The 24,667-nt window shown below is 45.6% G+C and overlaps 1 protein-coding gene across 2 annotated transcripts in view; it reads right to left on the bottom strand.

Moving 5' to 3' along the window:
- Nucleotides 1-20,640, bottom strand: part of TSPAN17 (tetraspanin 17) — a 44,345-nt gene extending 23,705 nt beyond the window's left edge. For both annotated transcript variants that reach the window (XM_075600788.1, XM_075600789.1), the window contains exons 1-2: nucleotides 20,254-20,640; nucleotides 537-587 (exon numbers count right to left, since the gene is read on the bottom strand). In XM_075600788.1, the coding sequence (XP_075456903.1) occupies nucleotides 537-587; nucleotides 20,254-20,340 (138 nt within the window). In that variant the 5' untranslated portion in view covers nucleotides 20,341-20,640. The remainder of the gene's footprint in view (nucleotides 1-536; nucleotides 588-20,253) is intronic.
- Between the last annotated feature and the right edge of the window lie 4,027 nt (nucleotides 20,641-24,667).

The raw sequence follows: 24,667 nt of genomic DNA, 5'->3' as shown, positions 1-24,667 counted from the left end.
TGCAGTGGAAGCACTGTTTGCGAAGAGATAAAATCGGAAAAGGCAGGGTTGCTAACCTGTCTGGGACATGCAAACGCACCCACACATGGTATTTTTATTTACTGTACAAATTCGTGCAAAACTTTAGTTTATGGATAAGGACATATTACCCTTTTTACATTGACAGACTAATACACGATAATTATGAATTACTTTAGGAAGTAAACTTTGAGGCCCTCTGTCAGAAGAACATGATGGGGACACGTTCAACATGATTCCTTGTGTATCAAGGCAATGACACAGAATCAGCATCAGCCTATACTGAAATCTGCTTGGAAATACAGTATGACAAAGTCTGCCGTTAGCACAGGGCAACTGAAATCAATTTCTAAACATTGGAACTATCAGAGAAGCTACAAATTAATAGCGATTATACAGTGGGCTTGCAGCCCGATTAGTGTCTTATTATTGCACTTGTGCATGTTTATAGGATGGGGTAACATTTCTAAGACCCAAGAAGCTGTCCCTTTATCCTTCGAAACGGTACCACTACTTACCTTCTCTGCCCATGCCCACAAACCAATAGCCAGGAAAGAAGCTCCCAGCAACTGTGGGGAAACAACAAAGGACATCTTACAGAGACATAATAACAACACCCCATGCACCCAGCACTCGCAGTACGGAGCGGCATTTCACATCATACCATTTACAGTCACAACAAAAATCATACGTACACCAGATCTTAAAAAATAAAATAAAAAAGCTACCACGAGACAAATTGTACTGGACCACAAGAAGCTGGTACTGTGGTAGTGAAAGGGTTAAAGTCTCTATTTAAATCCTGGTTTCTGGCATGGAAAGTGTGAATCACACATTGATCCCTTATCTTGTAATGGGGAGTGTATTGTATGTGCTCCCCCCCCCCCTCCATTTTATAGTGACATTCTCCTATAGTTTTTCCTGTTTTAAAGAAATACTGAATTAGTTCATGTTGTATTTTTTATTTTTTATTTTTATTGTGAAATAACAGCCCAGGTTATTTTCTAACGGCTTTGTAAATCAACGCCGATCACATGTATAATCATTAGTGTGCGGTTTACTCATCTGTAGGACTAGATATAGAACAAAAACAGTCTGCATTGTACAATCTGTCACAGGTTTACTGCTCGTGTCTACTTTAGACCAAAGTCGAAAGAAAGCCTAACTGCAAAAGCACATATCTTCATTTATTATGTACATTAAAAAAACATTACAAACAGCAGTGAAAGCATTCGTATTATTGTATTTCCTGCATTTGTTGCAAGGTGCAGCTGCAAGATGTCGGACGTGAGCACATGCAAAATGGAGACAAAAATAAGCAGTATATTTAAAATCGAGGGCCCATTTTTCAGTGGAGTTTCCAAATGCTGTGCCTTCAACCAGTTGAGCACCAGATGGTCTGGTGGACAAAGGGGTACACCCACCTCACCCCTGCATTTAAAACATTACACTCTATGTATGACCTTGCAAGTTATCGAACATGTAGCCGTTATAGGGATTGTGTGGGAAGGACTCATTTTTCCCAAGCAAATAGGTACGACTGTAGTTCCTCTACTCGTGCTGGATGGAGGCGATTCCAAGCTATTCCTAGGGAATTCCCCTTATCTATGTAACTAGGGTTGCCAAGTGGCTTCTCCAAAAATACTGGACTCGATGGTGAAAGGTGCATCAGGTCACTTTGTCCAGGGAGGAAAATACCGGACACATACATGTCCAGTATTACAGTACCTCATTTTTTACTGGACAGAGTATCCAAATACAGGACAGTCCAGTTCAATACTGAACACCTGGCAACCCTATATGTAGCTTACCCCACACTTATACAAACAGTACAACTGGCTTTACCAAAAACAGCATCGTGTACCTGCTAAGTAGGTACAGTTGGAGGGTGTAAGGCATGAGGATGGGCATGAAGGGAGCTGCAGTGCAGTAAAGGCTCCCGCCCCCCTCCAGCAGGAGTGAAAAGAGTTAGAGAGGTTGGAAGAGCTGTTAAGCCCATAAAGGCTGTTTCACACCAGGGACAGCCAGAAGCTGGGAGGGGGGACATTCCCACGGTGATCCAGCCAGTTGCCATGGAAACCATGGCCCTCCCGTCTGTAACCACGGAGACCCCTCAGATCTCCTGCAGGAGGTGGGTGTAGCCTGAGGGAGGCTGGAGCCTTCACGTAACAGCCACTTCTGGGGGCATAGGACAAGCTCAGCTTCAGATGACTGCTACCACAGGATCATAGTGCTCTGCCCTGACACGGAGACCAGCGTCGCCCCAGAAACACTGACCAACAATCCCTTTTCTCTATGCTTAACCCTTAGATCTCTGTATTACACATGTAAATCACTGCAATCTGCTGTGCATGTACATTATTATACCTACACGTAAATAGAATATTGGTAGTGTGAGAAGCTTTAGAGGGAAGATTAAAAACAATCTTAACTGGGGATATTTACGTAGAATCTATACACACACAGCATATTCCAACATCCAAACACCTCAAGCAGATGCAGGCTTCTGAGAAATGTACTCCCCCCATCTTAATTATTCTCTGGACAAAAATGTTTCTCCATGAACAATGTATAAAAATAAATGATAACTAATGAACCACCATATACCAGCTATCTTGTTTCTGCAATCTGAAATTCAAATATTGGCACAGACCTCGTGTTCTGCAGTCCTGAGGTCATTGCACTTGGACCTCCACACCACTGACACGGACTGCTGTGCATGTCCATGTATTATATGCCTTGTATCTACAATATCCTTGACAAAGTCAATACATCTGTACAGGTGCATTCATGACCACAGCCTCTGACGCCGGCTAATGTCTGATTAAAACATATGAGAAGTTGGTGAGCATCTTGGTTCAAACCACAGCTCACAATACACATTGCATTATGTACATTGTACAAGAATCCAGCTGCATGATGAGTGATGGTAGTGTTAACCCCCCCCCCCCCCAGGAAGGACTGCTCCCTTTCCCTTAATACCTGTGTAGCCCCGGTCCCCCTGGGCTCCCAGTGAGTGTCCCCTTACCTCCGCGGGGAGTGTGGCAAGAGGTGTGCGGTGGTTGCGCAGGCGAGCGCATCGCCGGAGGCTCCTGGCAGCTTCCTTTGCAAGGCGTCGTCATCTTGTGGGCCATCGCGCATGTGCAAAAGGAGTTCAGCGGTCATTGCCAAATCGCGCATGCGCAGGAGATAGCGCAGCCTTTAGGCAGAGAAGCTTGCGAGGGACTACAGCCCCCAGGATGCATAGGGGCAAGGCATCACCTGACCCACGGCAGCCAATAGGGCTCTTGGATACCCCTGCTCACCCTTGGATACATTTTGCGCGCTAACCCAACGCTAGTCAGTTGGTGCTGGGGCAGGTTAAGGAGAAGTTGTATGTAGGGAAGATTGTGGCTGCTATAGGGACAGGCCCTTAGGTAGGGACAGTGTCCCATTAGCCGTTTATGCCAGGGACTCAGCTGCAACGTTGCACAGCACTGGAGAGCGTGTGAGGCTGGCGGGTAGCTGTAACCAGTAGCCAATATATATCGCCATAGTAAACTGTTATTTTATGTTACCCAGTGTGGTTATTGTGTGAATATATATGTGTACATACATATGGGTCCTGCAACGGGCAAATCCACATCGTAGGATCCGTTACAGGTGGATGCGCTGATGAACATCGTTCCAGAATACACCCCAGGCTCCCTGCAGAGGAGGCTCAGACCTCCTGTGAGCCACAGGTATTGCACCACACACACACCGTAGTCACATATCTCACAGAGGGTGGGGATATATGTGTTACACCTGCAGTATTGGTATTAACCGATATTTAGAAAAAGCCCAAGCTGCGCTTTATGAATGTGGATCCCTAGCTGTGACATCCTAACACTGCTCTGTTCTCACTGGCAGCACAGCTAGTGATTTGTTATCAAGGAAAAATAAGAAAATAATCAGTTTTGTTTGTACAGAGCACATCAAAAGGCCATGTGTATATCACAGCTCTGCCAAACACCTCCACACCTTTCCGTTTTTAACCACATTCCAAAAACAATGGGCATACTATAAAAAATATCAAATAAATACACTGCATTGTACAGACATGCCCTGATATACACAGCCTGGGCTGTAATCTTTATCGGCTGATGCCCACAATGCACTCAAACACCCCTTATAAACAGATCTAAAGTGTGAGACAATTAAGATCTGCTATAAAGCCATCCATGTGTCATGTTCATGAGAGGACTGTGCACCGTTTATTAGCCCCAGTGACACAGCTTGCCAAGACTATCATGAGTTTATATTGTGTCCTTTAGCCTACACCAGGACTCTTCAACTTGCAGCCCATGGGCCAAACTAAGCCTCCAAAAGGTTTGTAAGTTGCCCGCTGACCTCTATGATGTGATTGTTAATTTGTGCAAAATGTTCACACTGATTATTTTATTACTGTATATTTTTTTGTAGTCCGTATATATAAAGTGTACATTGCAATGCTCTTCTGGCCTTCCTAAATGTTCTCTCATTCAGCCCCTTTGTAAAACTAGCTGAAGAGGCCAGACATACACTACTAGTGTCCAACAAGTGAGGGTGCCCCTATGGGGAAGTCGGTTATTAGGGAAAGAGACTGTCAGGAAAGGAGTGGGTGCTTTGAGAGTTTACATTCAGGTATGTAAAAAAGTTTAGTACAGTAATATTTCGCTGTACTGTACTATACTGTACATCACTGCTTTAAAAATGGAAGGTATCTGATGGCTATTTAAAAAAAAAAAAAAAAACAAGACCATTGGTCACGATGGCAAACAAAGTAATTAGCCATGTACAGCATAATGAAATACATGGCTGCTGTTTCAAGTAGTGACATGTCCAGTAAGATGCACTAGACTCCCATCAGGTTGTTGTATACAACTGGTTAAGTGTGCAGCAGCCTATCTAGGTGCTATGTGCATAGAACAGTCCTTATTGTGGACATTATGCCAGCCTGTTCCATTGTAAATCTCACATTTGGGCTAGGCAGCTAAGGCCTGGGACATAGTAGGGTGAGCCTTGCTGAGCCGTGCTGAGCAGATGCACTTACCCCCTGCATCTGTCATCAGCGCGGCTTTAGCAGCCGCTTCCGCACGCATGCGGAGGCTCAGATATTTTGAGGAGACAAACAAATTTTTAATTTGCCGCTCAGGGGAGCGGAGGAGCGGTCATGTGACCGCTCACATCCAATGGGAGCGAGGGACAAGCCCCGTCCCCTGCCACGCCTCCGTTCCGCCTCCAAAGCGCGCTCACTGCCTCGCCTCTCAGGACACAAAAAAGCTCCAGTTTGAGCAGGCAATGCAGAGCAGGAGCGCGGATCAGCGCGGCCCAAGGCACCATGCCCGAGGCCTAAACGGTTGTTTTCTGCTCTCCAGAAATATTGCTTGAAAACTGTAAATATTGTGATTTTCTTAAGGCTCTGCGTTTTCGAACCTCAAACATACAGTAGTATTGTTGGTCTCCTGGGACTACATTTGTTAAGCCAAGAATCAGTCCCTTAAAGTAAAAATATCTGTTATATGGCTCAGGTGTATCCACTTTGTTACAATGTCAACGTATGTACTGTACAAAAGAGGAATTGTACCTTTAACCTCACTACAGTGAGGAACAGGCGGCAAGCAAGGGGTTAAAGCTACCGAGTTCTATGCCGTTTACTCAACACTGTACCAGGAATGTGCTGACTGTGCTCAGGTTGAAAAGGTAATATTAAGAAATCTCCGGTTAACACAAAAACCTGCATCCTGCCCCCAGTGATTTGAGAAACTGAAGCAAATATGAATCCGGTCTTTGCTTTGCCAGAGGTGCGCAAACCCTTTCAGCAAAACACAGACTCCGATGAAACCAGTGTCTTTTCTAGGGAAACCACAGCAGTGAATTTGCCCCCTGTAATGAAAAGGCCAGAAAGTAGCAAGCATTTGATTTATTTTTATGGCAGGTCAAACCATGCCTAGTTTTATGTGGTTGTCCAGAAAATTAGGTTACTTGGGGTCAACGTCAGGTTTTGCAAGAGGGGGGAAAGAAATATGGTGTCGCAATTCTTCTCTGATAGTAGAAATAAGAATAACCCTTTTAGTATTACTTGAAAGGGATGCCTTTGTGCTCTGGACATACCAGGGGGTGTGGCCAAGCCATTCCAGAATTGTGTAGATTTACTCAATATAAGACTATCAGGGATCTAACAGCGATTCTCAAGAACAACAAATAGATCTTTGCAACCTTTACGATTATACAAATCTCTTCATGTTTATGAGGTTGCAAAGGATAGATACCCATGTCTCGCTCTATCTCGGGCATAAGGCGGTCAAACAATCTTGTTATATTCGGCCAATTCGCTCAAACATATGGATATGAATTATGTTCTTCTACGTATTACGGGAATAAAGATATTGGATTTTCTACATTCAGCAGCTTTTTAAAAGTTAAATTTTCCTTTAGCTATAAAAATGCCACCACGGAGATTGTAGCAACAAAGGAGGGAGAGGGAGTAGGTGGTATGATATCTTTTATTGGACCAGCAAGTAGTTGAAATATTACAAGCTTTTCAATAGTGATGTACCGGGTACCCGGAATTACCCGGTACCCAGCAGGTTCTCAGCTACCCGGACATTACCCGGACCCGGCAACTGAGAAGTGGGCCCGGCGCCGGGTAATACCTGGCGTCGCGTAATGTCAGGGTAGTTGAAAAATACATCACTTACCTGCTGTCAGCGACGGAAGGCGGCGACATCTAGGCAGGTCAGCAGAGGTTCTGTGGCAGTGGCAGCATCAGCAGTGTGTGTTCAGCCGGCTGTCCAGTAGGAACGCTTCTGCTCCTGCTCCGGTCACATGGTTCCCCAGCTCACACTGCTATGGAGTCCTGCAGCTCCCGCGCGGGCTGAACACACACTGCTGATGCTGCCACCGCCACAGGACCTCTGCTGACCTGCCTAGATGTCGCCGCCGTCTTCCTTCACCCCCAGGTAAGTGCCAACTGGGTACCCGGCCAGGTACCCTTTTTTTTTTTTTTTAAAGTAGGACCCGGTCCAACACTACTTTTCAACCTCTCAGGGTCCTTCATCCGGTATGGCAGAAGTACAGAAACAAAAATATTACATACAATGTTTGCAAGAGGGATATCTGGTTACAATGGATGTTGAGAGGAAGTGGGAAATAAGATAAGGTAGAAACAGTGAAGACATCAAACAGACTGAGGAGAGGTGGTTAAGGATATGCCCAGAAAGGTGGGCTTATGTTTTCAATTAAAGAAGTTTTAGGATAAAAAGGAATGTATTTAGAAGATTGATTTAGATATTAGCCAAAAGTGTTTTATGCCAAATCAGAAACGTGAAACCTCATATGGGTGAGGGGGAGCTAGTGGCTACCCGTAGTCCAACCCCCGATCGACGACACGCGCTGACGTCACGAGTCATCTGACGCGGAAGTGGAAACACGCTGCCGATCGAGAGGAGAAGGGACGAGACATTTAACACCCCAACCAGCAGACGAGTGAAGTACTCCTGTTCCCGCGGTCATTCTAAGTACCGAAGTGCCTGTATTTACCTACTCTTCAGTGAGTGTTTATAACCGTTTTTTTACTATTCCATAAACAGACTTTACTACTCTATGGGCTTTGCGCTTTTTTCATGATGATGACGTATGTTAGGGTCTTTTTATGCTATCCTTTTATTTGATGAAACGGTCTGCATTCATTGTGTAGTATCCTTCCATGCCCAATGCTGCTTTGCGGCCGCACTGACCAGCCGCGGCAGTGACTGACAACCCAGTCACCGCCGCGCTGATTAGTGTGGTTCAGGTTAGAGGGTGGGAAAGCAGGGGGCAGAAGGGCAGAAGCGAGGTGGAGCTATCCAGGACTCTGCCCACCTCTGCTCTCATATCACAAGGTGTCTCGTTGCCATGGCAATGCGATGTCGCAGCGTCAAATGATGCAATGACATAACATTACCATGGGAACGCGATACCGTGCAATGTCACATTGGTGACGTCCGCGGCGGCATTTGACACAACAGTTCAAAAGGAGGGGGGGGGGGCAGCATCAAGGAGGCGTCCGCAACAGCCAAGTGCCTTGGGGCCCTGGCTCCTAATCCACCGCTGGCTCCTAATAATTCTGTCTGGCTCCTAAGTAATTCATGTTTTTGTCCACTCCTGTCAAATAAGATCTCAGTGTACGTTCCCATGTAAAATATCATCATATAAAAAGGAAGTATCTCTTGGAGAAGAAGAAATAAAGATTAAAAAAAAGTCACACTTTCAAGCTGGTGTTCAAAAGAAATGAGCAAGTGCTTTCTAGTGCAAGAGTAGTAGAGGCATGGACCCACCTTCCAGCTCCCGTTATGGGGGGGGGGAAATAGTCAAAGAATTTAAGATGGCTTTTTTTAAACACAAAGGGGAAACTATTGTTGGTGGGAAGAACTAAAACATAGATTTGGTAAAGTCTGATGAAAGGGCAGACCAGGTGAGCCAAACGGTGCTCATCTATTTCTAATACTTGAAGGTAATAATCTGCTTTGCTCCGTATGTGAAAAGGCTGGTACCAATGGTTTAGGTATCTTTATGAGATTGCACATTCGAGAAATTGAGCCTTGCAAATCCCGGCCCCCACTGTCAGATTAGAAAGACAGGCAAAGGGGTTGCCATGGAACCCACTAAAAAAAATATATAGATCAATACTTTCATTTTTCTCTCTCAAAAGAAAAACAAAAATGTGTTATGTTCTGTGTCAAGGCTGCACCATAAAATGAAATATGAATGCAGTTTGGAAAGGAATGCAGTTTTGTCCAAAGAAAGAAAAAATGAAAATTAAACAACAGGCTGCCCTGAAGGTATACAAGTGTCTCTTTATATGGTTCAGCATGTCATATGAGAGCGTGGACCTAACACTGCAATAAAGCCAATAACAAGCCGTCATAGACACAGTACTGATACACTAGGACGAGTAGCTCCGATGAGCTTGCAATTGAAAGAGATTTTGCTCTGTGCATAAACAGAGGACCTGCATTAGCACTGTAAGCAGAGCTCCCACAAGGATGTGTACGGTGTAAAGAGCATGTCTTTAGCTGGTGCATACAGGATGCCACTTACAGAAAACAATAGAGTAAGCCTGAACAAAAGCAGGAAGCAGAAGGGAAGCTGCCAGTTGCAGTGATGGAAAATGCAATCTGTAGGATCCTCAATCAATGGTGATGTCACCTTTGTTGAACCCCAACAGGAATGTAGGCATTATAATTGTAGGACCCTGTTTATTTTGCCAATAATGCATTTTCCGTCACTGCACACAGTTAAGCACTGCTATTCAGAAATTGGTGGAAATCTAGCAAACGTGACCTAGAAAGCATGACAGAGTGATAAAGAAGAGGAAGGACTTCAAGAAATGAACAGGCCAGGCATCAAATGATTGGGATCATAAGAAACGTCTTCCTCGTATCCTAATGGCACTTCTGCCTAAGCCGACAACCATTCTAACAGCTCTGCAATGTAACCATTACTTACACAGAGCAAGTACACTTCTCTATGCAGCAAGGGCAATCGGTCAGCAACATCACAGCAGAAACATTTGGATTGAGAAGATAGAGGCCTAGAAAGCACAGATGTATAGTACTGTACCTGTATCATCTCCATAGAGCTGTGCATTCACTAATAATATACATTTAAGATGATCACATCATCCCCAAAACCACGGTGCATTATATGAAGAACTCTTCTTTTTCCACGTGTAAGTACATTTTAATGCATGTGTACATCCACACACCTATAGAGTAGTACTCTGCCCACTGAAAGTGGAACATTCTAAAATACATAGCTCATTATTAGGCCAATTCATTGGTTGACATCCATGAGTGGCCCGCAAAGGGCTGCAATATGTTGAGATCTTTAAGCAGAACAGGTAAGAGAGCTGCAAGATGATTAGGGTTCTATTATATATCAGGGAACTTGTACGTTGAACTTTAGGTCACAGATTTCCGATGGACTTATAAGCCCAACAAAAAATGCTTTCCAGGGCTTATAACCATTTTGTACAAATATTTCTATCACTTTGGAAAGGGGTCATGTCCTGGAACCTCTGTATATTCTCCCAGTTCTGAGGCAGTCATCACTCAGTGTAAGGCTGCGCTTACAGTGCCGCCGACGCAACGTCACAACAAATGCATTGAATCTGCAGCATGCGCATATAGTAGGCGCGACCTGAATCTCTGTAGTCAGAATTTGATTTTTACAGCGACGGTCTCACCATGTGACAGGCTAGAAACCAATCAGATAGCTACTGATGCAGGAAGAGGGTGATGTGTGTGTGAGCGTGTGTGCGTGTGAGCGTGTGTGCGTGTGAGCGTGAGAGCGTGTGAGCGTGAGAGCGTGTGCGCGCGAGAGCGTGTGCGCGCGAGAGCGTGTGCGCGCGAGAGCGTGTGCGGGCGAGAGCGTGTGCGGGCGAGAGCGTGTGCGGGCGAGAGCGTGTGCGGGCGAGAGCGTGTGCGGGCGAGAGCGTGTGCGGGCGAGAGCGTGTGCGGGCGAGAGCGTGTGCGGGCGAGAGCGTGTGCGGGCGAGAGTGCGCGATTGTGTGCGGGTGAGAGTGCGCGATTGTGTGCGGGTGAGAGTGCGCGATTGTGTGCGGGTGAGAGTGCGCGATTGTGTGCGGGTGAGAGTGCGCGATTGTGTGCGGGTGAGAGTGCGCGATTGTGTGCGGGTGAGAGTGTGCGATTGTGTGCGGGTGAGAGTGTGCGATTGTGTGCGAGTGAGAGTGTGCGATTGTGTGCGAGTGAGAGTGTGCTATTGTGCGAGTGAGAGTATGCTATTGTGCGAGTGAGAGTGTGCTATTGTGCGAGTGAGAGTGTGTTATTGTGCGAGTGAGAGTGAGTTATTGTGCGAGTGAGAGTGAGTTATTGTGCGAGCGAGTGTGAGTTATTGTGCGAGAGTGTGAGTTATTGTGTGAGAGTGTGAGTTATTGTGCGAGAGTGTGAGTTATTGTGCAAGAGTGTGAGTTATTGTGCGAGAGTGTGAGTTATTGTGCGAGAGTGTGAGATATTGTGCGAGCGTGTGAGTTATTGTGCGAGCGTGTGAGTTATTGTGCGAGCGTGTGAGTTATTGTGCGAGCGTGTGAGTTATTGTGCGAGCGTGTGAGAGCGCGATTGTGTGAGAGTGCGATTGTGACTGTGTGATGTGTAGGACCAACAGGGGGGGACTGCCGGTGTTGGTGTCCTGGGCCAGTTTATTAAAAAAAAAAAAATAATAATAAAATAATATATATAAAAAATAAAATAAAAAAAAACACGCTGCACCCGGTGCCGGGTCTCTCCGACGGCAGCGCCGGAAGTCAGCTGGGCTAAGCCTCCGCGTGAGAGGGAGGCCCGGTGTGCACGTGAGCAGCCAGCGTGGGACAGACGGGTGCCTGCAGCGGGGCAGGGCCGGCAGCAACTGCTGTGACCTGCCGCCGGGCTCCCTCGCAGTCCCGCCAGCCCACCCACCCACCGCCCCCCAACCACCAGAAACACCCCCCACTCGCAGCACCGCCAGGCCCCACAGCCACCGCCACCCGCAGCACCGCCAGTCCCCGCAGTCACAGACCCCCCCCCCCCAATGCAGCCACAGGCCTGACCCGAGATCATCCTCAAGGTAAGCCCGATTTTTATATGTATAGGGGATGTATTTTATATATGTATTGGGAGGGTTGGAGTATTTATTTTTTAGATGTATTGGGGGGCTTGGGGTGTATTTTTATATGTGTAACCCTGCTTCCTATCACTAGCAAGCTGTTACTATGTGCTGTGTTACCTGCTGGCTCACAGGGCCTAAGTCTCTGCCACGGAGAGCCTGGGGTGCGTGAAATATATATATCAGGTGCAGCGCCTCCACCTGCAACAGATCCTGCCAAAGGGGGAGTTAGTCTTCGCAGGACGGATATACAAGAATTACTCTTACACAGCCAAGTTCTAAAACCAATCTCTTTTACTGATAGGTCAAACTCACGATACATTACATGCCGAGACATTCCGGTATGCAGGTACACATTATATAACACGCCACGGCAGACGTCACCATCACTTGCGCCTCGGCGGACGCCAACAATAACTTGCGCCTCGGCGGACGCCAACAACAATCCCCCAATCCCGCCACCGGGTGAGCCCACTCGTGTCCAAATATGCTACTCAGTTCTCCCGCTCACAACAGGCCTTATGTGTATGGGGTGACTGCGCAGCCACTATGTCTCGGGTGAATGAAAGTTACAGTTGGTGCACTTGATGAAATACCTGCCGAGCACTCCGGGGCTCGGAACTGCCACGATCTTCGAAAAGGGTCTCTGTGTTGACAACGCTCTTTCCCTCGCTTGTGTCCGGGGCGCTCCCTCTCGGACTCCTCGACAGAATAGACCCGGGCAAAACTAACAGTGCGGGGGTAAGACCTCCCATTCCTTGGGGTGAATCAGGGGTCACGGCTACATCTGTATTGGGGGTGTATTTTTATATGTATTGGGGGTATATTTTTTATATGTATTGGGGGGTTGGGGTGGTATTGGGGGGTTGCGGGTGTATTTTTTTATGTATTGGGGATGTATTTTTATATGTATTGGGGGGTTGGGGGTGTATTTTTATATGTATTGGGGGATTGGGGGTGTATTTTTATATGTATTGGGGATGTATTTTTATATGTATCGGGGGTTGGGGTGTATTTTTATATGTATTGGGGGATTGGGGGTGTATTTTTATATGTATTGGGGATTGGGGGTGTATTTTTATATGTATTGGGGGTTAGGGTGTATTTTTATATGTATTGGAGGATTGGGGGTGTATTTTTATATGTATTGGGGATTGGGGGTGTATTTTTATATGTATTGGGGATGTATTTTTATATGTATCGGGGGTTGGGGTGTATTTTTATATGTATTGGGGGATTGGGGGTGTATTTTTATATGTATTGGGGATTGGGGGTGTATTTTTATATGTATTGGGGGTTAGGGGTGAATTTTTATATGTATTGGGGGATTGGGGGTGTATTTTTATATGTATTGGGGATTGGGGGTGTATTTTTATATGTATTGGGGATGTATTTTTATATGTATCGGGGGTTGGGGTGTATTTTTATATGTATTGGGGGATTGGGGTGTATTTTTATATGTATTGGGGATGTATTTTTATATGTATCGGGGGTTGGGGTGTATTTTTATATGTATTGGGGGATTGGGGGTGTATTTTTATATGTATTGGGGATTGGGGGTGTATTTTTATATGTATTGGGGGTTAGGGGTGTATTTTTATATGTATCGGGGGTTGGGGTGTATTTTTATATGTATTGGGGGTTGGGGGTGTATTTTTATATGTATTGGGGGTTGGGGGGTGTATTTTTATATGTATTGGGGGTTGGGGGTGTATTTTTATATGTATTGGGGGTTGGGGGTGTATTTTTATATGTATTGGGGGTTGGGGTGTATTTTTATATGTATTGGGGGTTGGGGGTGTATTTTTATATGTATTGGGGGTTGGGGGCGTATTTTTATATGTATTGGGGGTTGGGGGCGTATTTTTATATGTATTGGGGGTTGGGGGTGTATTTTTATATGTATTGGGGGTTGGGGGTGTATTTTTATATGTATTGGGGGTTGGGGGTGTATTTTTATATGTATTGGGGGTTAAGTAAAAGCTGCGTGCTAAAAATAAAAAATAAATTAAAAAAAATGCACGTGGTAGGTGCGCTATTATTTCTGTTGGCGGCCCTGATACACTATATGAACAATTTTAAAATAGTAAATTATCCCATAATTTAAAGTAAATTCAGCATACAAACAGAAATTACAACTCCTCTCCGTTTCAGCCTTCCCCCTTGCTTTTGTCTCCGCCCCTCTGCCTTCCCCCTTGCCTGACGTCACTCCTCTTGTAGCAAGAGACTGTCTCCCAAACACAAATTACAACTTTCGCAAGGGCTACGGAGACGGGTGACATCATCCATAGCTGTAGCCGGCACTCTAAGCGCAGCCCAAGATTGCAAAATTGTTCCTCCCTTGTTGGCTTCTCAGCCAGTTGCCTTGGCAACGCCCCCTTCTTTCCCAGTAAGATGAGCTGTCCCTTCCTCCCCCTGCTAGTTGGCATAGTCCTAGACATCTTTCCTGCTCGTCCAGGCCAGCATGCTTTCTTTTAGATTCAACAGCCATTTTGGAGCTGTCACCTCACCTACTCCTCTTGTAAAAGCTATTGTAATTTACCTATCCCTGAAACCATAGCTATCCCCGATACTATACCACCCTATTTACCTTGCATTATCCCACTGCCATCCTAGCGCCTTTTCCCCTCCATTGCCCCAGTGTTTTCCCCTTTTTATTTGTCTTGTTGACCCGATAAACACTTCCGCAAATAAGAAGATTCCCTTGCTTGGTATATGGGATGGAGTTATGCTGCCTGCCTCTATTCACTTGCCACAGTGAGCTTGAGTCAGAACAGTAAATTACAGCGCTACAAAGAGACAGGCTGAGATACAGCTTCACAGAGCCTGCAGCGCTATCCAGATACACAGTGAGGTATAGTCATCAGACCTACACCTGCGCTACGTCCCCACAGCTAGTGCTACGAATGGCCACGCCACGGAAACCTGCAAGTACAGCTATCGCTATGCTGACCGCTGCAGGACACTTACCGGCACTGTCTATTTAAGGCAGTCGTCCATCGCTGACGCAGGTAACGGACCGCACGCCACTCACATTGGCAAAAGCCTGCATACACCTGCAGCATGGCAGAACTCAGACCCTCACCAGACACCACGCATGAGAGTGACAACTCAGACTGAGATGGCTACACAACTGCAACAGATTGTGTGAGGCCTAAGCGGACAGTCACACTTACACAGAAGGCCCACGAAAAATATGAAACAGTATTTGACGCGCACCGCAAGCAATTAGAGAAGGCCTGGGGAAAAAAACCTGAACTTGAAATGTGTAATGCTACAAATACTAGCGATCAAGAAAAAACAGATTAAGCAGGGTATAGCGCAACTGTGGTCATGCCACAGACGTTACCAAATGCTGTCGCGGGCATATCTCAACTACCTAGCAAGGACAAATACTTAAGAAAGCCTGGGAGAGCAGGACTGACAAAAAGCAGCAGATCTGGAACGTGACGACGTCGTGCAGACCGCTATCACGGCAGCTGAAGGCCAGAGAGAAAGGGGACACAGCATCACATCGTTCCAGCGCATCCAGGCATTCAACAAGGTCAACAAGCTCAGTGCGATCTAACGTATCTAGCGCAAGCTCTACCAGGGCACGAGCTACCGCAGAGGCCGCACGTGCAAGGGCCGCATACCGCCGAAAAGAGGTGGCCATGAAGTTAGAGAGAGCCCGCATTGAAGAGGAGGAGCAGAGGGATGCCGCCATCGCTGCTGCCTCTGCGTTTAAGAAGGCCGAGTTGGAAGCAAACATCAAAGCACCATGTACCTACAGACCGGAACCCTGCAGCCTACGCTACTGGGTTAGTGTCCACAGCTCACTCACAGAGCACGTCATTGCCAACAGAAACAGAGTCTCTGACACAACCTGATGAGATACCATCATTTCCAGCAAACACATTTGAATCAATCATACCGGAAGTAGCCACAGAGATCCACCCTCAAGTCTGTGCTGTGGTCACAAACGTGACAACCGGAGGTAGGCAAGTATCCCACTGTTCCTCTAAATGTACAATGCTCCAGTGAGAATTTGCACGTTTCAAGCATGCTACTGCTTTCAGCCACACACCTGGTGGTAAAGTAGATAGCCGTCAAGGTTGGCTCTTCTGCAAGAGATTAAGCACCGTCAACACTAAGACCGAGTCCATGGTCCCTGCTGGCGCGCTGAGGCGCAGGGAAAGCGGGTGCTTTCCCTGGCCTTGCGGTTGCTTACCGCAAGCGCTGTCAGCAGCCGTCAGGGGGTGGGCCGGGGGCGTGCGCGTCACTGGCCGCGGGCGGGCCAGTGACGTCACGGAGCTGGTTCGCCCTCATTGGGCGAACCGCTCACGTGACCGGCCTGTCTCGCCGGCAAGCGGGGGAATTTAAAATTCCCCTAAGACCTGCGCTTCCGCAAGCGCGTGGAAGCGCAGGTGAGCCCCTACTAAAGCCGCTCTAATTGCGGCTGTAGGGGCTCAGTGCTGAGCGGGAGCGCGCGTTAGCACGCTTCCGCAAGCAAGCGCCAAACATGTCCGGGGCCTAACAGAGGCAAAGAAGAGTGTCCCCAGTGGCGTCCAGGAGAAGACGCACGCAGACAAGAATAGCTGTGTCAGCGGAAAAAGGGACCTCTCTAAAGGGAGTTCCTTCTGGAAGCTGAATCCTACAAACAAGGGCAACCTTACAAGAACAGGTGGTCACCTTACCAATACTCAAGTGTGCTGGGATGACACAGTTGGAATTGTTCAGCAGCCACAGGCAGGACAGTGTGGGAGAGAGGCCCAATGTAAGTGTGTATATATATGTATTTGGGGGGTAGTGTGTGTGAATTTGTGAGGACTCGTGTATGGGTGTTTGGGGGGGGGGGGGTTCGTGTATTTGTAAATGACACTATTTTGCACAGAACAATAAGAAAAACGAAATAAAGGGACTACTTATTGTGAGATGCATTTTATTCCCCACATATTTTGTCATGTTAATGCTTATAGTGTATATATACACACCTCTTTGTGTGTACAGTACATGTTTGTATGGGTGTAATATTCAAGCATGTGTTGCGGCTCTCTGAATATTTTGGGAAAAATTATTTTTTTAATAAAATGTCTCTTCCTTCAGAGGTTGCCGACCCCTGGTATATGGGTTGGAGTTAAACTGCCTGCCTCTACTCACTTTCCACAGGGAGCTTGAGTCAGAACAAGACATGTAATGAAACAAAGGCGCCAAAAAAGTCTAGGATTCCCTCTCAGGCGGCAGAAGAAAGATGTCCAAAGAGTTATTGTAAAGAGATTGGTAACTCTGGAGACTTTTATAAATGCAAGATATTTTTACTACTAAAGCATGGAATAGAGTATCTACCAGCGGTAAAATAATGGTGGCCACGTGCAGATTAAGCCGATTTGTCACCTCACCGCTATGTCAGGCCAGTGACGTACCCAGAAAGCTTTGAGCATGAGCCAATTCCCAGGCTCCACTATTCCCAGCATACCCGCCAGGCTCCTCATTCTTCTGCTTTGGACGCCTTTGCAAAACAGGTCCACTCCGATCCTTGTGGGGATAAACGGATGTTTGTATGGGCAACGCCTACAATTGTGTTTGTGGGCAAGTTGACAACAGTTTCTTTCATTTGCGTTATTTTGGAATTTGCTTTTATCAACAAAAGGAAAAGAACTAAAAATAAAATTGAGAAATGTCAAATTGTACAAAAAAAAAAAAAAAAAAGGGGAGGTAGGTTTGTGAAAGACTAATTTGTCCCGTCTGCAATGCCACTGAAAGATTACAGGGTCCTTGTCAACATGACCCCAACAATGCTGCCACATTGGTGCAACTAGCCACAAGACACTAAGGGATATAGTGGTTAAATGTGAAATCTCTGTCCAGGGGCTACCCAGAGATAAAACAATCGGCATCAACCTCACAATGCTCAGACATTTACCATCAACCACAAGCCGTTAAACTCTCAGAGCAAATTGTGCAGGAAATAACCATAATTACAAGGACCTTGTCCATTCTTGTAAATATGACTCTCACGACAGTACCCAATAATCATCTTCAGTATGCTGAACAATCTCTGAAACTTGGAACATGTGGGCCTACAGACACCTGTAATAATAATCTAGTTACATGTACAGATCTGTTTATGAACACCTGTGGGTATTCAGGAAATACTACACGCAGAATATGGAAGTCAACTTTTTTTGTCTACATGCCAACCCTACGAGTTAGTCCAGCTAATTACCCAGGTAAAAAAAAACATTTTAGGTGCTCAAATCACTCATTTATCCTTGCCCCGGTCAGACTACACAAGAATTTCAAATCGTTGTTCAAAAATAGGATAATATAAAAACCCTTTATTTTAATGTTTTTATTATTACTAAATACTTAAAGATAACAATGGTTAAGTGTAATTAATACCAAAGCGGTTAAATACCCGGTAGTCTCAAACTTTTAAAAAAAGGAGTTCCTCCTGTGCTTGGAGTGGAGTATAAACTCTGTATCGAAGCTTGCTATCTCTTCCACCTGTATGTCTAATCTAAGCAGCTCAGATTACTGAAGTTGGGGCGATAGCAATGGAGACCCTAGCGGCATCAGGCACACTGGGGTTTTGCAAGTTCATTATGTAATCATTTCTATTGCATATACTGATAGAAACTCAAACTACTAACCTTATCTTAATTGCCTGTATTTCGCTTTATTGCCCATGTGTCTTGTACCATGCTGAATTGTACAGGTATGCTTAAAAACGTATATTATGCGCTATGAAGCAGTAATGGGGATGTCTACACACTTACTCCCTTATCCCCTTGGGGATGTCTACACACTATGGCCCCTTCCTAGAAATCAAACAGTATATGAAGATAATGCGTGCTCTAACAGTCCAGAAAAGTTATTATATTATATTCATCGATAATAAGAGTAACACATATGGCTCAATTGTGGAGTGGGTAAACTACTGGGTGAGTGAAATATCACACTGGAAGCATGAGTATCCTGAAGGCAACAGAAAAAATATGTAAAAACACGCTTCGCTGTACCTCATTGGAAATAGCTGTGTAATAAATCCAGGACTCACCCCAGTATGTAGTAGGGAAGATGATCCATAGTCGAAGTGTCAGAGAATCTTACCCACTCCTAGAGCTTATAGTGATCCAGGTGGCGTGTCCAGACGCTCGTTGAGTTTCAGACAATCCAGAAAATATGCAAATAAATGCACAAAGCCACGCACTGCCCAGGGACACAGGTGTGCGCTGCTTTGTGCATTTATTTGCATATTTTCTGGATTGTCTAGAAATCAAACAGGCCTAATAGGAATTAAATGTGGCAGACCTGGTAAAGGTTTGCAAGTTCAGAAAAAGGAGCAATAATTGTATGTAGGGATTCCGCTTTTTGAATTTTTTTAAATAAAATGAAAACACAAAGGAGTGTTTAGCAGTGTTCACAATGGGGGGACGGACATTTGAATTGTGTTTATCGGTGCACTTTTTCTTTTAGTGTCCATGCTCTGCAATGCGTTGCAGGCACCTCGGGCAGCCAATGGGTTAAGAACACCACCGGAACGAATAACATGGTAGAATTCCATATGGGATGATACTATAGATAAATGAGTGGGTTACAGTGCGGACATTAAGAGGTAGAGTTCCTAAAGCTGCCTCAATATAAAAAAAATAAAAAATATCACAAAACAATGGCAGACTGCATCTGCTCCCATCACTGGCCCGTACCATCATAGAGCTAATACACAGATTAGAGTCAGCACTGCATACACAACACTCCCTGTGTACAGTACAGAGCCTGCCTCCATACACAGCACACAGACCCTCCCCACAAACATACGATGACCTTTCACCCCAGGCATTTATACTCCTCCCACCATACACTGCATCTGCATCCCTCTGCAAACTGATGTTCCTTACTTATCAAACACCCCACCTCCTGCAGCAAAAGTGGGGCCACACCGAATTATAACGTACTAGACCACGAAGGGGGGGTCAAAGCCTGAAATATTTCCAAAAGGTCATACAGGAACACAGCCCGCCCAATACAGACACATGGATACAAGGGCTCACTGTGCAGCTAGCATTGACCGGTTGTGAAAGCAAAACACAGACACCCACACAAAAAATACACCCAGAGCAACTTAACCCCATCAGTGCTACAAGGACCTGCAACATGTTGCAGAGCAATGTAACTCGTGCGGGAAGGTTGTGCAATGCAAGCCAGTGTGACCTCATTATCAGACACCCGGGGGGGTGGGGGAGAAGAGGGGGTTGCAAAGCAGTTTAACCCTTTCAGAAGCTGCCAGGGCTTGCAGCATATTGTTCATGCCCGTGGTGCCATTCACTTCGGCTGTGAAAGGGTCAAAGCCAAAGATTTCACAGGCTCTCTGAAGGAAGGAGGGAGGGAGGAGAGATGCAATGGGAAACTAGGAACTGCAGCTAAGGGGGTAATGGAGCCTCTCTCAGCTCATTACACCAGCAAGGCACAGACAATAGAACGTGCTAAGGAAGACAGAGAAAGGCCAACTCACCCATTCAGAATCTATTACACCCCCAGGCAGAAAACAAAAGCCTCAGTCTCTCTCCTCCCCCACCTTGCACTACAGTCCCCATCAGCCAGGAAACTCACCCAGAAGACAATGTTGAATCCGAATAAGAAATACTTTACACAGCAGCTGACTTCAGGTCCTTTAAAATGCTGGTGTTTGCCAGACATGGTTTGTATCCAGAGATTAGCAGGGGAAGGATAGGAAGGATTAATCCAAACACACAGGAATAAATAAATCACAAATAGGGATATAGGGAGAAGGTGGCAATGCACAGGTCTGAGGGGCTGCAGAGCGGGGGAGGGTGTGATGCAAAAGCTGCCTGGGAGCTTAGAGCTGGCATTGGGAAGCTGCAGAGAGCGCTAGAAGCTCAGGGCAGCCTATTGTTATACTGCTTCCTGGGGTCTCGGCCATGGGATCTCCATGTCTGCTCTGCTGCCTTGTCCTGTTTGCAGTGATCAGCAAAGCCCTTCCCAGCGAGAGGCGGTCCCAGCATCATACCTCTCTAGGCCAGCGACACCTGGGGGACAACATGTGCTATTGCAGCCGCTGGGTTTCATGGCAGTAGCAGTGACCAGCCTGGCACTAATAAAGCTAGGTAATTACAGGGTAGTGCGACTGTCCCATTTGCACTTATTCAGTATGCTGTGAAGAAGTCTTCCCCTGACTTGGAAAGTTTTAAAGCTGCAGTTCAGTCTTTTTTTTTTTTTTACTTCAATAGCTTCATGTGGGCAATCTCTAATTACCTAAAGAACTGTATAGCTGCCGGTCAATCCGTTCTCCATATATTGATCGGCGAAATTTGGCGACATTTTTAAAGCTGGGATTTGTTTATAATTTGCCTCCGGCAGTCAGTGGAAGACTCATGAATATTCATGAGTCTCCCAGTGACGTGTGCTCGCTCCCGATCTGCCCGATCCCTATGGCTGTCAACCTGCGCGAGATGGAGGGGGCTTGCGCCGCCAGTGGGGAGGGGGGAGCTGGAGATGTGTCTCCCTTCTGCCCCGATCCTTGTGCCTGCCTCACTGCCCGTGCGGGAGATGCAGGGGGGTTGCGCTGCCTTGTGGGGGGTGGGGAAGGGAGGGGGGAGCGGGAGATGTGCCCCCTTCTGCTCCAATCCCTGTGCCTGCCTCCCTGCCCGTGCAGGAGATGCAGGGGGGTTGTGCTGCCCCCGTGGGGGGGGGGGAAGATGGGGTTGTGTCCCGGAGCAGTGGTGGCAGCAAGGTGGTGAGTATGTGTTTTTATATCTGTGATTATATATGTGTGTGTGTGTGTGTGTGTGTGTGTGTGTATATATATGTATGTGTGTGTGTGTGTGTGTGTGTGTGTGTGTGTGTGTGTGTATATATATATATGTGTGTGCATTCAAACGAGTGAAGCTGAAATGTTCACGAGCAAGGGAAAGACTACTACATCAGCATATTGAATAGGCACCATAGACCAGGGCTGCTAGTCTCACATTAATTCTACAAAGGGCCCAGATCAGAACATTTAGGAGTAGAAGGGCCAAAAGCATATGGTACTGTACTGTAATTCGAGATTCATTCAAAAGCCATGAAAATATTTCAGCATTTATTACATCTGAATATTACAAGTACGTTTCAGTGGGGGAAAAATTGCACTCTGCTGCCTAAGCACCGGCAACTAAATGAACAGGAGCAGAGTCCAAAGGCCCTCTGGGGCCAAACTTATCAAAGGGCCACTAGTTGATGAAATAAAAAACATTGCCATTTTAGGGACCTAGGCACCTGGAGGGGAAAAAAAGCTATATTATATATACATACATACACAGGCCAGGGATATAGATGTAGCAAATGGAAATTACTGTATGCTCATTTGCATATCTTAGACAGGTCTGCAACCCTGCCTTTCACCATTATCAGCCAGCACACAGTGCTTCCACTGCAGTAAAGGATTCTGGGAAATTACATGCAAATGAGCACATAGTGCCACCTTTTGCTTCAAACCCATATAACATGGTCCTCTGTAAGCTTTTGCTTGCTGCATTTCACAGCTTTGAGCACAGCCAGGGTTAAGGCCGAGTTCACACAGAGGGCTTCGTGACACTGCGTTCTCACGCTTCTGTCTGCTGGGCGATATGTGATCATCCCCAGCAGACGGAATGATCCGACAGAGCGGGCGGGGGCGGCCCCCGAGTCTCAATTTAAGCAGCCAATCAATGTAAACGTCTGGAAATTCATAGCCCGTAAACCCACACACCGACAGCCGTTTCCACCTTAATGGGTCTCATCAGCGGGGGGGGGTTGGTTATACTGGATTTGCAAAATGAAGCTTAAGATAGGTTGCTGCAGTGGAAGTGCTGTGTGCTGGGTGATAATGGGGAAAGGCGGGTTTGCAGACCTTTCTAAGACATGCAAATGAGCATACAGTTATATTTCCATTTGCTATATGCTTTACTGTGGAGGGGTTTTGTCACTTTTTTTACCCACCATAACTTAAGTATGGTGAAATATATATATATATATATATATATTTACACAGTCAAAATACACAGCAAAGAACAGAATCCAGGGCTGCAGTCCTTTCGAGAAGCAACAAATATCAGTAATACGGGGCTACTTCCTTTCCATCATAATGCTGCAATACATGAATACTTTCACAATACAGAGCAACAGCTGGTCAATGGGTTGAAAGATGCCTTGGAATAGTCAGTAGGATTTTCAATCTACAGAAAAAAGCCTTCATTTGTTGCTCCTATTAATACTGGAGAATTAACTTTCGTGTAAAAAAAAATAATATTCCGAATGAATAATTGCCAACAAGTCACTTCTCACACACACCTTCTAAAGTCTACTCTTAACCTTGCCACTAGTACCAGAGGGGTGTTAATGGATTCTCATCAAATGGGTTAAAAGTTGCACACTCCCCCACACAAGTATTCAATCAGGAGTAGCAGCAAACGTAGGACTTCCAATGAGAAAATGGCATTCATTTTAGACACCACTGAAATTCACAAGTAGTTAAAGTAGTATTCACTTAAAAAATAGATATATATATATATATATATATATATATATATATATATATATATATATATATCTAACACAGCATAAAACAAAGCTTATTTGATTACTGTAGAAACCAGTGACCAACTCCATATGCCTTTGACCTGACTGCACTTTTACTCCTAAGGCTTGTTATATAGTGGTCGCGTGCGCTACGCCGTGCGCGCGTCCCTTATAATTGGCTGAGGTTAGTCAGCCCTTCTATACAAGGGCCGCGCTCGCACGGCAGTGAGCGTCCAGCCGGCCGACAGCGGGAAAGACAGGGAATACAATGATTTCACGCCGCTATCGGCACTGAAACGTATGTACGTACAATGTTAATAAATATTTTATTTATACCAATGTGTTTTTTTTTTAAATAAATAAATAATAAGTTACACACACACAGTCATACACTCGCGCAGTAAGCACACAAAACGTGTGCGGCGCGTGCACGCGCCTTCGCCCGGCCGCACACACAGTATATAACAGCCCTAAGGTGTCTGTAAGCCTCCCAACAAACCAGTGATCGTAAGCTCTACAGGGCCTTCCTCTGCCTTATGTGGTCATGTACATATTGTTTGTACTTTATTTTCAATGTATTCAATGTTTTCTAAGGCCCTGCATACACCCTTTGCGCTATATCAATAATATGATATGGAAGTTTCTTCAACATTTAAAAACGAACATAAAATGTCCACGACACCATTTTTCCTGTAATATTTCTTTAAAATAAAGTGGCTCACAAAAAAAAAAAAAGGGGGGGACTGCCACTTTAAGACATTGGACCCGTGACTACAATGTAATTTGGAAGCAAACATGTGAGGGGGAAGCGCATAAATATACATTATAAACTGGCTCAATGAGGGAACACTGATGATACTGGGTGGTGCATTTTACCCCCGCTTATGCCTCATTGTTTATTGTACTTCTGCAGTCACCACAAAGTGAATGAACAGCAATGTGATGGTTTAAACTAAAGAGTACAAACTAGATGTGTCGCACTAAACAATTTATAAATAATTTTTTCATTATTATTATTATTATTTTTAAACAGTCACATCTTTTTAATCTGTGCAACAGATATTAGTTCAGCTTGGTCCTATGCGGGACGCACCTTCAACTGCTTTGGGGATTCAAAGGGCTCAGATGCTGCCTACAGTACTTGGCTGCATGTAGTACATTAGCTGACACCTTACTCAAGGGAAATGGTTGCTACAAGCGATACCAAATGCTAGATCAAATCCCACATACAGGTCTGATAGCAAACACGGTTGTCTCCATATTAAGAGAACACATACCCTGCAGCGTGTGCTTCTCAATAGAGCAGCTAGTACTGGGTTTTGAGTGCAGTTTTGGTTCCATACCCTGCGCAGTACAGGCAACCAAAACATTGCAGACTTCAACAGCCACAATATTCTTGTTTTTCCAACACCTTATCTTGCTGTCTAATGACAGGACGATGAGGTTGTATCTGTGCAGTTCCAGCTAG

Source organism: Ascaphus truei, chromosome 5 (assembly GCF_040206685.1).
Source record: "Ascaphus truei isolate aAscTru1 chromosome 5, aAscTru1.hap1, whole genome shotgun sequence".
Lineage (NCBI taxonomy): Eukaryota > Metazoa > Chordata > Amphibia > Anura > Ascaphidae > Ascaphus > Ascaphus truei.
Note: the sequence above shows the minus strand (reverse complement) of the source record. Positions and strands in the feature narration are given on the sequence as shown.